The sequence below is a fragment of the Lepisosteus platostomus genome, chromosome 14 (genome assembly GCF_059453375.1).
Source record: "Lepisosteus platostomus isolate fLepPlt1 chromosome 14, fLepPlt1.hap1, whole genome shotgun sequence".
Taxonomy (NCBI): Eukaryota; Metazoa; Chordata; class Actinopteri; order Semionotiformes; family Lepisosteidae; genus Lepisosteus; species Lepisosteus platostomus.
Window position 1 is genome coordinate 25,837,038 of NC_142624.1, and position 13,443 is coordinate 25,850,480.

General features: G+C 39.8%; 1 protein-coding gene across 1 annotated transcript; it reads left to right on the forward strand.

Annotated features, from left to right (window-relative positions):
- Positions 1–747: 747 nt before the first annotated feature.
- On the forward strand, positions 748–13,012 carry LOC148649087 (dynein beta chain, ciliary-like). The gene is made up of 11 exons (XM_088606672.1): positions 748–993; positions 1,739–1,929; positions 2,730–2,901; positions 3,925–4,024; positions 5,688–5,899; positions 6,222–6,455; positions 7,311–7,478; positions 10,520–10,657; positions 11,383–11,507; positions 12,348–12,543; positions 13,007–13,012. Exons 1-11 carry the CDS (start codon positions 748–750, stop codon positions 13,010–13,012), a joined length of 1,788 nt encoding a protein of 595 aa, XP_088462798.1.
- The last annotated feature ends 431 nt before the right edge of the window (positions 13,013–13,443 follow it).

Sequence of the window (13,443 nt, forward strand, 5' to 3'; positions counted from 1 at the left end):
CTGATTAGTCTTTGAAGCATTCTGCTTCAACCCACCACAGCAAGCCAGCCATTTGACCCTATGTTAGCAAGCGCAGTTATGACTTTCCTTGTCACGAATTTCCCACAATTTTCACCAAACCTTCATGAGTTCATTTACCAGTGTTGTAGAAGGTTAACAATTCCGAGGCACAGGTGCGGTGGAGTGGATGTGCTGAGCAGTGAGAGAGCTTGTGAGGCGCTCTAGGGAGCCTGTCGGTTATCAAGTTGCAGCAGAAACAGGTGTGCAGCATGCTCATGTGACAGTGACATAACAGCAGGCCGCACACCGAGATGGAACTGTGTCAGGAGAGAGATGCTGTGGCCCATTGTCTGTGTCACTCCGGTGCCAGGCCACCTGACACTCCACTGAGGTATCATTTGCTTGGAGTCTGCCCGAGAGAAGAGATAAAGTGGTTTGTCTCTGAAAAGTGAGCGGGTGAAGTCAGGTTTTAAAGGAAAGAACAAACTTTGTATGATTTTGTTCCCTTCTTCATGATAAGAATTTTACTGAACCATGAAGAAAATGTTTGGACAGGTTATTTAATATTACTTGCAGGATTCATGTGGGAGTAAGCCCAGGTCTACTGATGACAAAAGAGAGCCCTTTCCGCTGTTTCAGGTATACAGATTTTTCTGTTTCTATGGCTGTGTAAGCAAACGCTAATTTCCTTTTTATTCTTTTTCCTTTTAATAACCTAAGTTGTCTGTACAAGAAAGGATTTCTGATATGGCTGAAAGTAGCATCAGAACTCCGCTGGAGCCTCTCAAGACAAGCGCAGCGACCGACGACAGGATTGATTTTCTGAGAGAGCAGGCGTTCACTTCTCTGCGTCTCAAAACTGATAAATGGAATCGGTTCATTGCTGCAGAGGAAAACCAGAAATATTTACTGGACTTTCTAGATAAAGCCTGCTATAACAGGCTGATTCTCTTCACCGGCCCAGGGGGAACACTGCATGTTAGTAATGGAGAGGTGAGTGTGATAAAAATGCCTGCAGTCACGACAAGATGCTCTGTGACATTCTATCAATTTCAGAAAATACTGATCATTTCGTTTTTGAATTTTGCACTTTGCTATTGGACTTGGAGAGGTTTTTTTTCAGTGCACTTGTGTTTCCTCCCTAGTCATGCTGAATCAGAAATCTGATCTATGATCTATCAAGGTGTTTATGAGTTATTCCAGTTCTCTAAGCTAGTTACTTAAATGTTTACAGGTTTTAGAAATAGAAACAGTTCTGCATGAAGAAATCTCCACCACTTTATTAACAAAATATTTTTTTTTAACTTTGAATACCACCTTCCTCACCCTATATTGCCTTTTTATTTCTCCTTCAAAGACCCCTCTTTCCTCGAAAACAAAACTGTTGTGTGTCTTAAGGAAAAGCAACAGGAAAGTGCCCAAGACCAATTTCAAACGAGAGCTTGGGTTTGGAGAAGTATCCTGTCAGCCTTTGGATCAGTTACCAGTTCTCATCGCTGAGGTAAATCTATGAAGAACTGGATATTAAAGAAATAGAAATTATGTTTCAGTCTTCACAAATTAATCACCAATTTTTTTTTCTATGTAATAACCAACATCAAGCCCTTTAAGGATAAACTCTGTGGTACTGTATAATGATGTGTAATCTAAATTTATGGCACTTCCTTCGATATTGAAGAGAATCCTGTCTGTTGCATTAATAAGAAGCACAGATGTCAGGTAACTCATCTGTGTGCAGGTCTTGGTCCCCACTCTTGCCAACACAAAGAATCATGCTGGTTGGCCCAGGGTGGTGTCTGAAGATGTGAGGAAACACATTGAGAAAGTCACAAACCAAGTTACCATCCTGCGGGGCACAGTGGAGGGAAGAACTCTGCTGCCTCTTCCTCTCTGTGTGGAAAGATCTGATGAAGAAGATTCATCTCACAGGTAAGTCTACATTGATTAAATTAAATCTAAAAATCCTAAACCTAACACAAAAAATGTTTACTATAACTACTCCAACATTTACAATTTATACCTTGTAAGATCCTAAACCTACTCTTAAGCCTCAAAACCAACAGTTCTGTCAGCACTCTCAATTTTATGCACCTTAAATCTGATTATCAGTATATTCTAAATCTAATCAGTTTATACATCTTCACACCCCCATCGAATGAATGTAATGATCTTGATATATATATATATGTCTAGCACAAATTCTAATCTTTAATTAACACTGCGTCCTCAGCACTGTTAATCATTTTTAACATCCATCCATTTTCTAATTGCTTTACCAATTACCAATTCAGGGTTGCAGGAAAGCCAGCAACAGGCACAGGGATGAATACACCCTAACAGTCCATTGCAGGGAAGACACACTGACACAAACACACTCACAACAAATAGCTTCCCCAGAAGCCAATTAATCTACCAGTATTTGGACTGTGGGAGAAAAGTGGAGGACCCAGAGGAAACCCACACTAGCATACAATTTCCTCACAGAAAACACCCCACGTCCTGAAATTGAACCCAGGCACCCAGCACTGTGTGGCAGCCTTGCTAACCACTGCACCACTGTGTCGCCCTCAGTTTTTATATTGACCATGTGTATTTGCTTCATTCACCAGTTCCTTTTTGATATCCCAAAACTATTTTTTTTTAAAAGCTGAAAAAAAGCTGTTAAAACGTTTTTGACTTCAGGTGAGCACTTTCCACCCCCTCAGTTCTACAGGATGGCAAATCAACAGGGCGCGTCTGTACTCTATTGAAACCATGGTGATTCAGTGGACACACCAGATCTCGGAGGTTCTGAGGAAAGACTCCAGCCAGGCCCTGCTGCAGGAAGAGCATCCCGGGCCCTCTGTCGAAATAGATTTCTGGGTGCAGCAAAAAGAAAACCTCCTGGGGATTCAGAAGCAGGTGCCTACACCGCTGTCCCTGGACATTCTGTTCCTTGGTTATAGCCACTGTCTGCTGATTGATTGAAACGCATTCTTGTACAAGCATGTTAATTAAGTTTTGTGCCACTAGAAGAAAATAGAATAGGTTAATAAACTGCACGCATTACAGCTTCACAGATGCTTTCCCGAAACCCCCAGATGCCTCAAGTAATATTCTTGACCAAAAACAGGAGAATAACAGATCCTGACTATTAAAGTGTGTGCTTAAAATAATTGAAATAGGTTTATTCTAATTATATTAATCACTTATCTTTTAACAGAGGACACTAAAGACTTGCCACATGATTAAAAGTCATTGCAGGCAATGGTGGGTGGCTAGTTTTCTTTATGCAAAGAGTGGTAGGTGTATGGACCAAGCTATCCAGCCATTTGGAATTACCATGCAAAACAACAATAACCTCAGTTATACATAGTTGAAGCTCCCAAACTGGATAGGTAATGTAGCACACTCGAGTCCCACTTTGGGGCTGAGAGTTGAAGGCAGGTGTACAATAGGAAATTACAGTTTTTTTTTACAAATAGATTAGTAGCTTATATCCAGGAAAGAGGACATATACTACACAAAACCCTCTGTGGACATGACGTTACATAGCTTGCCTCTGAAACAAAGCAGAGACATTATATTCAAAGTTACATAAAGACCAGAAAAGTGGAGTCTGGTACAAATGGAATGAAGGAATTATGATCCCCATGACAACCATATTACACACACTATCAATGACAAGATCTGTGTCTGTGATCTTGCTTGTGTGGATGAACATGGTACACCAGTACGTGGAGCTGTGTAGACTGTCCACAGCCATGGTTCATAGGATTGTACTCCCCTTTGGTCCCAATGAATATGTGGCAAATTTCACCATTTGATGATGTGTGGTTGATTTCATTGACCCACAAGTTTTTAAGCACCCTGTTTATATTTAACAATAATAAATGCACATGTATCTGTTCTGCACATGTACTTTCTGTTTCTTTTTTGTTCCAGATACAGAGTCCAAAAGTGGATAAGATCATGGAAATTCTCAAGAGGATTAAAAGTAGCTACTACTCATCCTTCAGAGAGACAGTCTTAAACGTTAATGAAGGTAGCTATTAATGAGTAACTGCCTAGACCACCACTTTCACTCTTCAAACCCATGAGAGCAATTTTAAGAACAAAATGTTATTTATTGTTCATTTTAGTGAAATACTACATTTGGAAGTATTTATCTGCAAGGTTATCTAAAGAATGCGGTCTAAAGTAGGGGCGTCTCTGGCCGGTGAGCTGGCTATTTTGCTGTATGTGTCCACATCTGGCTATCACACCCAGCCAAAGGCCCAGGCTGATTGCATCATTTCAGATAGAGACTGACCAAGGAGTACAAGGTGCACAGATTACCACTTTGCCAAAAAAGCCCACTCTCTTGGCAAGGTTTCAGTTGTATTTTTTAAGGCACGTCCATTACATTTTTCCCTGCTCAGACAAAGCCTAGCCTAGAGCTGCCTATTTCAGTCTTGCTGGAATTAGCCAGGCTCTCCTCTGTGCTGGAGCTTTTAGACACACACACATAAGTATTTCTCCTCTGTTCTGAAGAGAGTGAGTCTTTGGGCTGAATCCTTGGCTGGGTATAAACCCAGACAAGAGGGACTATGAGGCGCATTCACTAATGTTGTATCAATACAGCTGACTGTCTTAACAAGGTTGTCCATTACAGAAGGTGCTTCACTGGAACATTTGCATTTGAAATTTTATTTAGCTTACAAACTACAATGGTTAATGACCCAAAATGTTCAAGAGCTGGGAACAAACAGTTTAATCTTATTATTAAATCAATGAATGGCTTATCACCCTGCAACTCACAGCTGACAACCCACTGGAGCTCAGCAGGTGTGAGCCTGTTCAGAACCTGGATGGGAGACCTCCTGGGAAAGCTAAGGTTGCTGCTGGAAGAGGTGTTAGTGGGGCCAGCAGGGGGCGCTCACCCTGCGGTCTGTGTGGGTCCTAGTGCCCCAGCATAGTGATGGGGACGCTATACTGTAAAAAGGCGCCGTTCTTCGGATGAGACGTAAAAGCGAGGTCCTGACTCTTTGTGGTCATTAAAAATCCCGGGACGATTCTTGAAAAGAGCAGGGGTGATACCCTGGCATCATGGTCAAATTTCCCATTGACCTTTACCAATCATAGCCTCCTAATAATCCCCATCTATGAATTGACTTCATCACTCTGTTCTCCTCCCCACTGATAGCTGATGTGTGGTGAGCATACTGGCGCACTATGGCTGCCGTCATATCATCCAGGTGGGGGCTATGCATTGGTGGTGGAGGAGAGCCCCATTACCTGTAAAGCGCTTTGAATAGAGTGTCTAGAAAAGCACTGTAGAAGCATAAGGAATTATTATCAGTGGTAGTAATATAATGAAGAGTTTGATTGTGTAACTGGTGCACCTGTTTCCTCCCACAGTCCAAAAACACACTGGCAGGTTAATTGGGTTCTGAGAAAACTACCCCTGGTGTGAGTGTGAGTGTGTGTCTGTGTCTGTGTGCCCTGTGATGGACTGGCTTCCCATGCACAGTGTACCCTGCCTTGCGCCCGTTGCTTGCCAAGACAGGCTTCAGCTTCCCCGAGACCCTGAACTTGATGAAGTGACTAGAAAATGGATGGATGGGTATAATGGTGACACAAGTTGATCTTTGTTACAGTTGCTGTTTGGTGTGTACAGTAATATGCGATGGACCCATCTAGTGACACTTGCATTCTTTTTTCTGAAGCTGTCTTGGAGGCTGAAGACATAGAGCTACACCTTAGACCTCTGAAGAGACACATAGCCTATTTTGAGGAGTGCAGCTTCAGTGATATTGAAATTCTCATACCCCCTCTCTTTCACACCCTCTGCTTGATTTGGAGCCATTCCAGATATTACTGTGTTCCTCCCAGAATAGTCATTCTGCTGCAGGAGTTCTGTAATTTGCTGATTGAAAGGGTAGGTAATTTAAATTTGCTTTGAATCTTCCTTCTCCTGCACTGCCCTTTAATCTGTAATAATATTCATTGATAAATCTCAGAGACTAGGATACATTTTTAGAAGACTACACTATTAATTAGTTGCCTGCATTATAAGGAACTTTACAGTTAGCAAAAGGTAATTTGAACATTGCTAATGTCTTCAAAGACACTATATCCCATTAACTGCTTCCTAGTTTTAATCTTAATAGTTTTTTTGTATCACTTCTTTTTACAAATAGCTTGGAGCTTGTACTCCAAAGAAAACATTTTCTCATTCTGACGCTTCTCTAATTTTCAAGGCTTTTGCCTACCTCATTCCTGAGGAACTTTTTAAAATGGAACTTGAGGAAGGAGTGGAGAGAGTGCAACGCACCATCAACATCATCAAAAGCTTTAAGAGGTGCTACAATCAGCACAGAGACAAGATCAAGCAGTATTACAGAGAGCAACATGATGTGAGGCCCTGGGATTTTCCATCACATCTTGTATTTGTGCGAATGGACAGAATTTTGGAGAGACTGCTGATGATCGAGGTAAAAGTGGTTTCTGCTTCTGTGATCTCTTCAACATTATTTTTTTGTTTAGGAATGAAAACCTGAACATGAAGATATGAAGATAAAGGTTAAGGTTACTTTAGCTTTTTATATATGCTAGGATTTAAAAAACATATAATTTATACAGTGTATATATATATATGTTCTCTCCTTTTTCATGAGGGTTTCCTCCCACAATCCAAAAACATGCTGTTAGGTTAGTTGGCCTTTGGGAGAACTGACCCTGGTGTGAGTGTGAGTGTGTGCCCTATGATGGACTGGGCTCCTGTCCAGGGTTTTTCTTGCCTTTCTCCAGCTGTTTGCTAAGATAAACTCTGGTTTTCCTGCAAGCCTGAACTGAAAGAAGTTCGAAAATGGATGGATAATTGATATTTTTCCTGAGAGTTTTTAAAACAGAACACTTACAACACTTTTAACACAGACAATTATTTTGAATTGGTAACAATTCAATGGCACAGCATTGTGGTTGTTAACATTGTTACCTCACCGCCCTCACGGCGTTCGTCTCTCTGTGTCCGTGTGATTTTACTCCATGAAGGGTCAATGTGTGTGTCCCCAAGTTGCCCCTCCGTGTGTGTGTGTGTGTGTGTGTGTGTGTGTGTGTGTGTGTGTGTGTGTGTGTGTGTGTGTGTGTGTGTGTGTGTGTGTGTGTGTGTGTGTGTGTGTGTGTGTGTCTTGTGATGATCTGTAGTCCAATCAAGAGCGTAGTCCCTCTTGGTGTGCTGTTCTTCCTTGACAGGGTACAGCTACACATGCAGATGTGATTTTAGCTTATAAAATTAAAATATATCCTGCCCTCCTCCAGCCTAGATTATTGAATTTCACACTTTTTAGGAGTTATTTACATCCGCACTGGATTTCCTCAAACTGGAGAAGATTGAGATTGGAGGATCCAGGGGGAAGATTCTTAGTGAAATGGTATACAGTATGAATGAGGAATTCCATGACAGCTGGAGAGTCCTACGAGAAAGCAAATATGATCCTTTGGATTATGAAAAACTGGTAATGTTGCACAGATTTCATTCTTTATCTGCCATGTCAATAGCTATGCCCTTTAAATGTGTAAATTCAGAATTCTTACCGTTAAGGTACAGTTTTACCATAGATTCAGATAACCTGGACAGACCAAACAGATCTCTGTCAGATAAGATTTTAAATCACAATGTACATTTCTGCATTAGGTGTAATAAATGCATCAACATCAGTTTAATAAATGAATAATAAATGTATTTAGACTTCCCCCCACCAAAACAATGACCTGTCGTGCCCTAGAAATGACAGTTAGCTTTCCGGATGAAGTTATGGTTACATTTTAAATTAAAGGGATGGTCCTGGTCAGTCTTTACCGGTTACAATTTAATCTGTGATCCATGATGGAAAGACATGATCCCCAAACTCCTGCCTTGACAGCTATTTATTTACCATTTGGCTGATAGCTTTTTTGATAGTGTTTTCACTTTGTCTTCTGTACTTGAATTGAAATGTAATTGCACTTAGCATTCTAGCTTCTTTGTTCCAATTTATGTGCAAAATACTTAAATAAAATAACCATAAACTAACAACAGACTTGTCAGTAACACACACTATAATAACATAAACGTGTTCTTTACAACATTTCTGATACAATTTGAAAACACCGTAGGGATTATGGATCTTTTCCTGCAGTCTGATAATGATAACAATTCGCTGTGATTTCTTTTATTATTTTGTTTTCCTTAAAGGAACAAAATACCTGGAAAAATGATACGATTTTACTTTTTTCTTCTTTTTGACAGCACATAAACACTGTTGTCATTGGAATTTCTATAAGTGAAGGCCCAAAATCTAATAACGGTCCTTTAGTCAAAACAACTGCAATCTGAAAGCATATTGATGTCAGAGAGTGAAGTGTGATGATCAAGACACACGCACATCACTTATATTCTTATTTCAAAACAGGTGTACCGCAGTCATTTAGTACAGGACAGTTATTGTAATGTTGCATTTTTGTAGTTTTTCAATATTAACAAATTATTATAAATCATTCTTGGTAAATGTTTGCTGAAGTTAACAATTGTGTTTTATCATATTGTCTCGATGAGATTCTATAGCCGTAAAAATTCAGTTTTCCAGTTCTATAAATACATTTTAAGGTCTGTGTCTTCATGACTTTTCAACCCTAATCTTTAAAATCGTCACACGGACGTGCATTGCCTTCTCAGTGTTAGCCACCTTGACTACTTTATATTTGCAGGTTTGAAACCCTTGAGAAGTAAAACAAAAATGTTTAAAACTTTTCCCCATAGCTCCTGTAAAGTGTCATTTACCCTTAATCTATTGTTCAAAACAAACAATAGACTTATAATTCGCAGAACAAAAGGCACAGCATGCATTAGCTCAATACCCTGATATTCTCTGTCTACATAATATGGCCAATTTTGGGGTAGGTCAGTGATTTTTGTTTCCACAAAACATCTTCAGACAATTTTGTGACCTCCCTCCAGCTTCCCAGCAGGCTATGAGAGCGAACCAAACTGAGCAGGTGTGTTGACATTGAGGAACAGGCTTTGTTAGTCAAGGTGAACTATTATCTGTAGAGTTGGAAACTGGCTATTATGCAAACTTGTTATTGGCAGGTTGCGGTTCTGTGCTCTGGATTTTCTTGTCATGTTTGCTGTCATTTTTTGCCACCAGTACCATAAAAGAGCTGACTGGATGGAAGTTTGCTTGAAAGATACAAATCATCAGACAAAAATATATAAGTTGCAATTGTTTCCTCTGTTTTCGCTCTCCAGCATCGGGAATGTTTTTCAGAGTGTGTAATTAAGCCCATTCCCCCTTTTCTACAAAATTGTTGGTTTTCATTGCTTGGATGCTCGCGGGGGATGGAATTTAAATGCCTTTTTGTGAATTGTTAACTGAAACGTCTGAAGCAATTTTAAAAGCCTTCCGGCCTCTCTTACATGGTGAACTGTTCCTCTTGTTTGTCATAATATTGCTAAATATTGTTTAGTTGGTCAACGCAATATCAAATTAAAACTGACGTTCACTTTAAATGCCTAACTTGAAATTTGCTCTTGAGTGATTTTGAAGGAGTATATTTTTGTTTAGTGCAGTGTGTTTTTTTGTAATTCTGGGTCAACTTAAAATTTCTTAACACTTTTCATGACTTTTAAAACTTCTTTTTAACTTTAGAATATCAGGGGCCGTGGCACAAATTAAACAATTGTGGGTGTTTATGAGAAGTAAAACTATTATTTATAACCATTTGGAAACTCTTTACAGCGCTACAAATGAATTATTTGTTAAAAGAGGAATATCTGTATAAATGTTTGGTTAAACATATAACCTTTATGGCTAGTCTACAGGAAGGATAACTATTGTGTAACCTTTCTCTGTGTTCATGAAACAAACCTTTAAAAAACACAAGGAGTGCTCTCTATAGCAATAGCGTTTTCAGTAAGAGTTGGATACTCTCTGCCAGGTTTGTTTCAGGTAATATGCATGCAAGCACTCTTTCTTCTGAAATGTATGGCTTTGACAATGATGTACATATCATTTTCCACAGTTACTGACTAAAAACTGTAATCTGTCCAGGATTTTCTTTCTGATTACACCCGTTTCATTGAACAAAACAAGGATTTTGATCAGCGACTGGGAACTGTGCTTAACCTCGCTTTTCAACACTCAAGAGGACTGGAATCTGCCTTTAAGGTGAAGACAATTTTCTTTCCATTTGCAGTATCATTACTAGCTGGAGATGGAGTGTGCGGAGTGGACAGTTGTCAGACACACAGTCATTCCAGAGATGACAAAACACATGTATTTGTTTGACTTTCAAGGTCATTCATTTTTCATCTACTTGGCATGCATGCTGTTAAAATGTGGTGCGAATAATTACGTGCAGCTTTTATGACAATTACATACAGTATATCCACAATCATATTCTTAACCACAGACTTGACTGCAAACCTCCTGGAAATTGGTTTCCGTTGCTTTTTTTTTCCTGTACTGCTAAAACCGTTGTGTCTCAAACCTATTCAAAGCCTTGATTGTTTTGATAGCTCCTGCAAATATTCGGAACACTTTTGGAGAGGCCGAGAATCAACAAGCTTTTCGCTCCAAACTACACCATCTTGCTTAATATGTTTGAGATGGAAATGAACTACTGCCAGCAAACCCTCGACACTCAGAGAGCAAAAGTAAGCTGATACATGATATAATCTCTCAGAGACCTTTGCCATGTAGTTACCATATTGTCATATGATAAATTGCTGTAGCTGTATGGCCCTTGATCCATACTTTAGAGCTTTTCAGCAGAAAAGAACATTGGCACATTTTAAAATGACCAAAAATCTGCCACAGTCAATCTATTCTAAGATTGCATCGACAGCTGTAGAAAATGGATTTGTTGTTACTGAAGCGCTGGGTTACCTGCTAGTGTTGACAACTGGTTGAACTAGATCTCCACTTTTTAAGTGATGAGAGATGGAGAAGTTACCCTTTTCAGAGTTCTCAAAGAGACTTTCTTGCATGCTTTCAGGTCTTGAAGCTTTATCATTTTAAACAAAAGACAACAAGAGAAAGAGAGGAAATGGCACAAAAAAAGATCTCCCTTTTTTGACCAAAGTGAGTTCCCTTGGGAGATCTGAAAATTTAAATTGACCATAACCCTTACCTAAGGGATTGGGCTTAAGGCTGAATTTCTTTTACTTCTGTAGTCTGTAGACGTTTGATTAGTTTTCTTGATAGATAACTGAAGAAGCAAGGTCTCTGTATTTTTTCTCCTTAGTAGCAGATAACACACTTATTCCTCTTTGGGATTGTAGTGAATACATATAGAGCAAGGAACTTTGTTGAAGGTATAAATAATAGGAGCTGGGGCTTTATTTAATTTGTGTTCTACCAAGTTATTTTACCATTTCAGGTCCGAGACGGTTGTGCTGTCCTGAGCAAAAACATGCCGCCTGTCGCAGGCAGCTTGAAATGGTCACAGCAGCTGCGAGAGAGACTCCTGAGCGACCGAAGCAATCTGAATCACTTGACTCACTTGTAGGTAGTCCTCTCCGAAATGGGCCTTCTTAACAGCATGGTAGCTTGTCATGAGCGTGGAACGCAAACATGGAGATAGATACATTGGGAGAGGGGACACATTTCTAACTCTGAGGCCGAGAGAAATAAGGAGAGAACAGTGTGTCTGTCGCAGTCGTGCGGTGGAAATGCAAGACTGCAATCTGAACTGCTGTCAGAGTCCACACAGAAGGTAGTATCTGATGCATAAGGAGTCCTTTCTCCGGAGGTTTCATTTGAGGTTGCTTCGGCAGCCTGGGTGGCTCCAGTGCTGGGTGTAGCTCAGTACATGGTCGATTAGATATGGAAGCACACTGTAGCCACTGTAGTCAGATATGTTACAAGGTAAGTCAAAACTGTTACAGCAATGCATAAATAGGAGATAAACATTCCAGCTTTGGTTTTCTTACAGGCAGGGTGCTGCACTGGTTAGCTTTGCTACCTTGCCTCTGGGTTTAGTTCTGGACCTGGTTGCTATCTGTGTGGAGTTTGTATATACTCCCCGTGTTCCCATAGTCCACAAAAACATAAATGGTAGGTTAATTGCTTCTGGGAAAATTGGCCCTGATGTGAGTATGCCCTGCCTTGCTCCCGTTGCTTGCTGGGATATGCTCCAGCTCCCCCATGACCCTGAATTGGATGACACAGTTAGAAAATGGATAGATAATTTACTTAAGCTGTGACTACTTTGTCTCTTCTATTTGCTGACTCTATGGTGTTAGTGACCTAATTTATGTAGCATAAATTAAGGTAATGTCCACCTTGCCGCACTTAATAAATGAATGCAGCCTAGCAAGTGCATTTTTTCCCAATTATTTCCAGGCCTTTGCAGAGTACTGAAGCAGATCAGATTCTTAAGAAATGTGAGAAAGTTCTGGAACAATTGGACCAGCTCGATGAAGAGGTTTACACATCCTGGACAGAGAATCTGGACGAGTTATGCAGCTCACACCTTCAAAAGCCCCTGTTGTCACATAGTGAGGAAACTGGACTGTATGAGCTGAACTTCAGCCCTGCGGTGAGTAACCAAAGCTGGCATGAAAACTGCTGGTTTTAGTTTTAGGTTATGGTGACTAGTGTATTTTTACATGTTGATCATGAAAGTAAATCTAAAAGAATTGTGAACTGTTACAAGTATATAATAATAATAATAATAATAATAATAATAATAATAATAATTATTATTATTATTATTATTATTATTATTTAAAAAATAATAATAATCATAATCATCATTGTCATCATCTTACCATTAGAAAACAGATTTCCATTTAGAACTAGCTGTATTAATTAATTTCTTCAACAGCTCTCCGCTGTGCTCCGTGAGGTGAAATATTTTGGGATGCTGAAATACCAGAATCTACCAAAGGCAGCTGTTCTCCTGTATTCTAAAAAGGACACATTTCACATGGTAAATTTTCACATGGCCGGTGTTCCAGTGAGGGGGCATTGGTAATGTTGTGTGGTTTGTGGGCTTGCAGGACTAGGACTCCTCACCACTCATATAAGTGGGTGTAAAACAGCACCTGGCTGGTTTTTGAAGTGGCGCTGGTGTTAGATTCAATGACATGACTTGGAAAATTGAAAACATTTCCTTTATTCCTTTTTAAGCATTCTCCTGCCTGGTTTTTCTTCATTTTACTGGCATGTGACTACATGAATGGAGCCCAAAATAGCAGCTTTAAAAAAGCAACCTTATTCCTGTCTTAATCTCCAAGACAGCCATTTCCTGTGAAAGCTCAACAGGTTCAGCCCTTTCAGTCTGTCATCATAACTTTTGCCTTTCTGCCCAGTAATAAGTCCAGTTTTCCTTCTCTGAAGTATTTTTATTATTCTTATGTCAAGGTAGGCAAACCAAAATCAGAATTCTCATTAAGGTCTAATCAGTGCATTTCACAAAATTTATCAGAGAATTGTC

Bases quoted from the DNA above. Each gene is read 5' to 3' on its own strand.
- LOC148649087 (XM_088606672.1), top strand. From the start codon at position 748: ATGGCTGAAAGTAGCATCAGAACTCCGCTGGAGCCTCTCAAGACAAGC. The intron at 4,025-5,687 runs GTAGCTATTAAT...TTTTTTCTGAAG, and splicing joins AGTCTTAAACGTTAATGAAG to CTGTCTTGGAGGCTGAAGAC. The intron at 6,456-7,310 runs GTAAAAGTGGTT...CACACTTTTTAG, and splicing joins AGAGACTGCTGATGATCGAG to GAGTTATTTACATCCGCACT.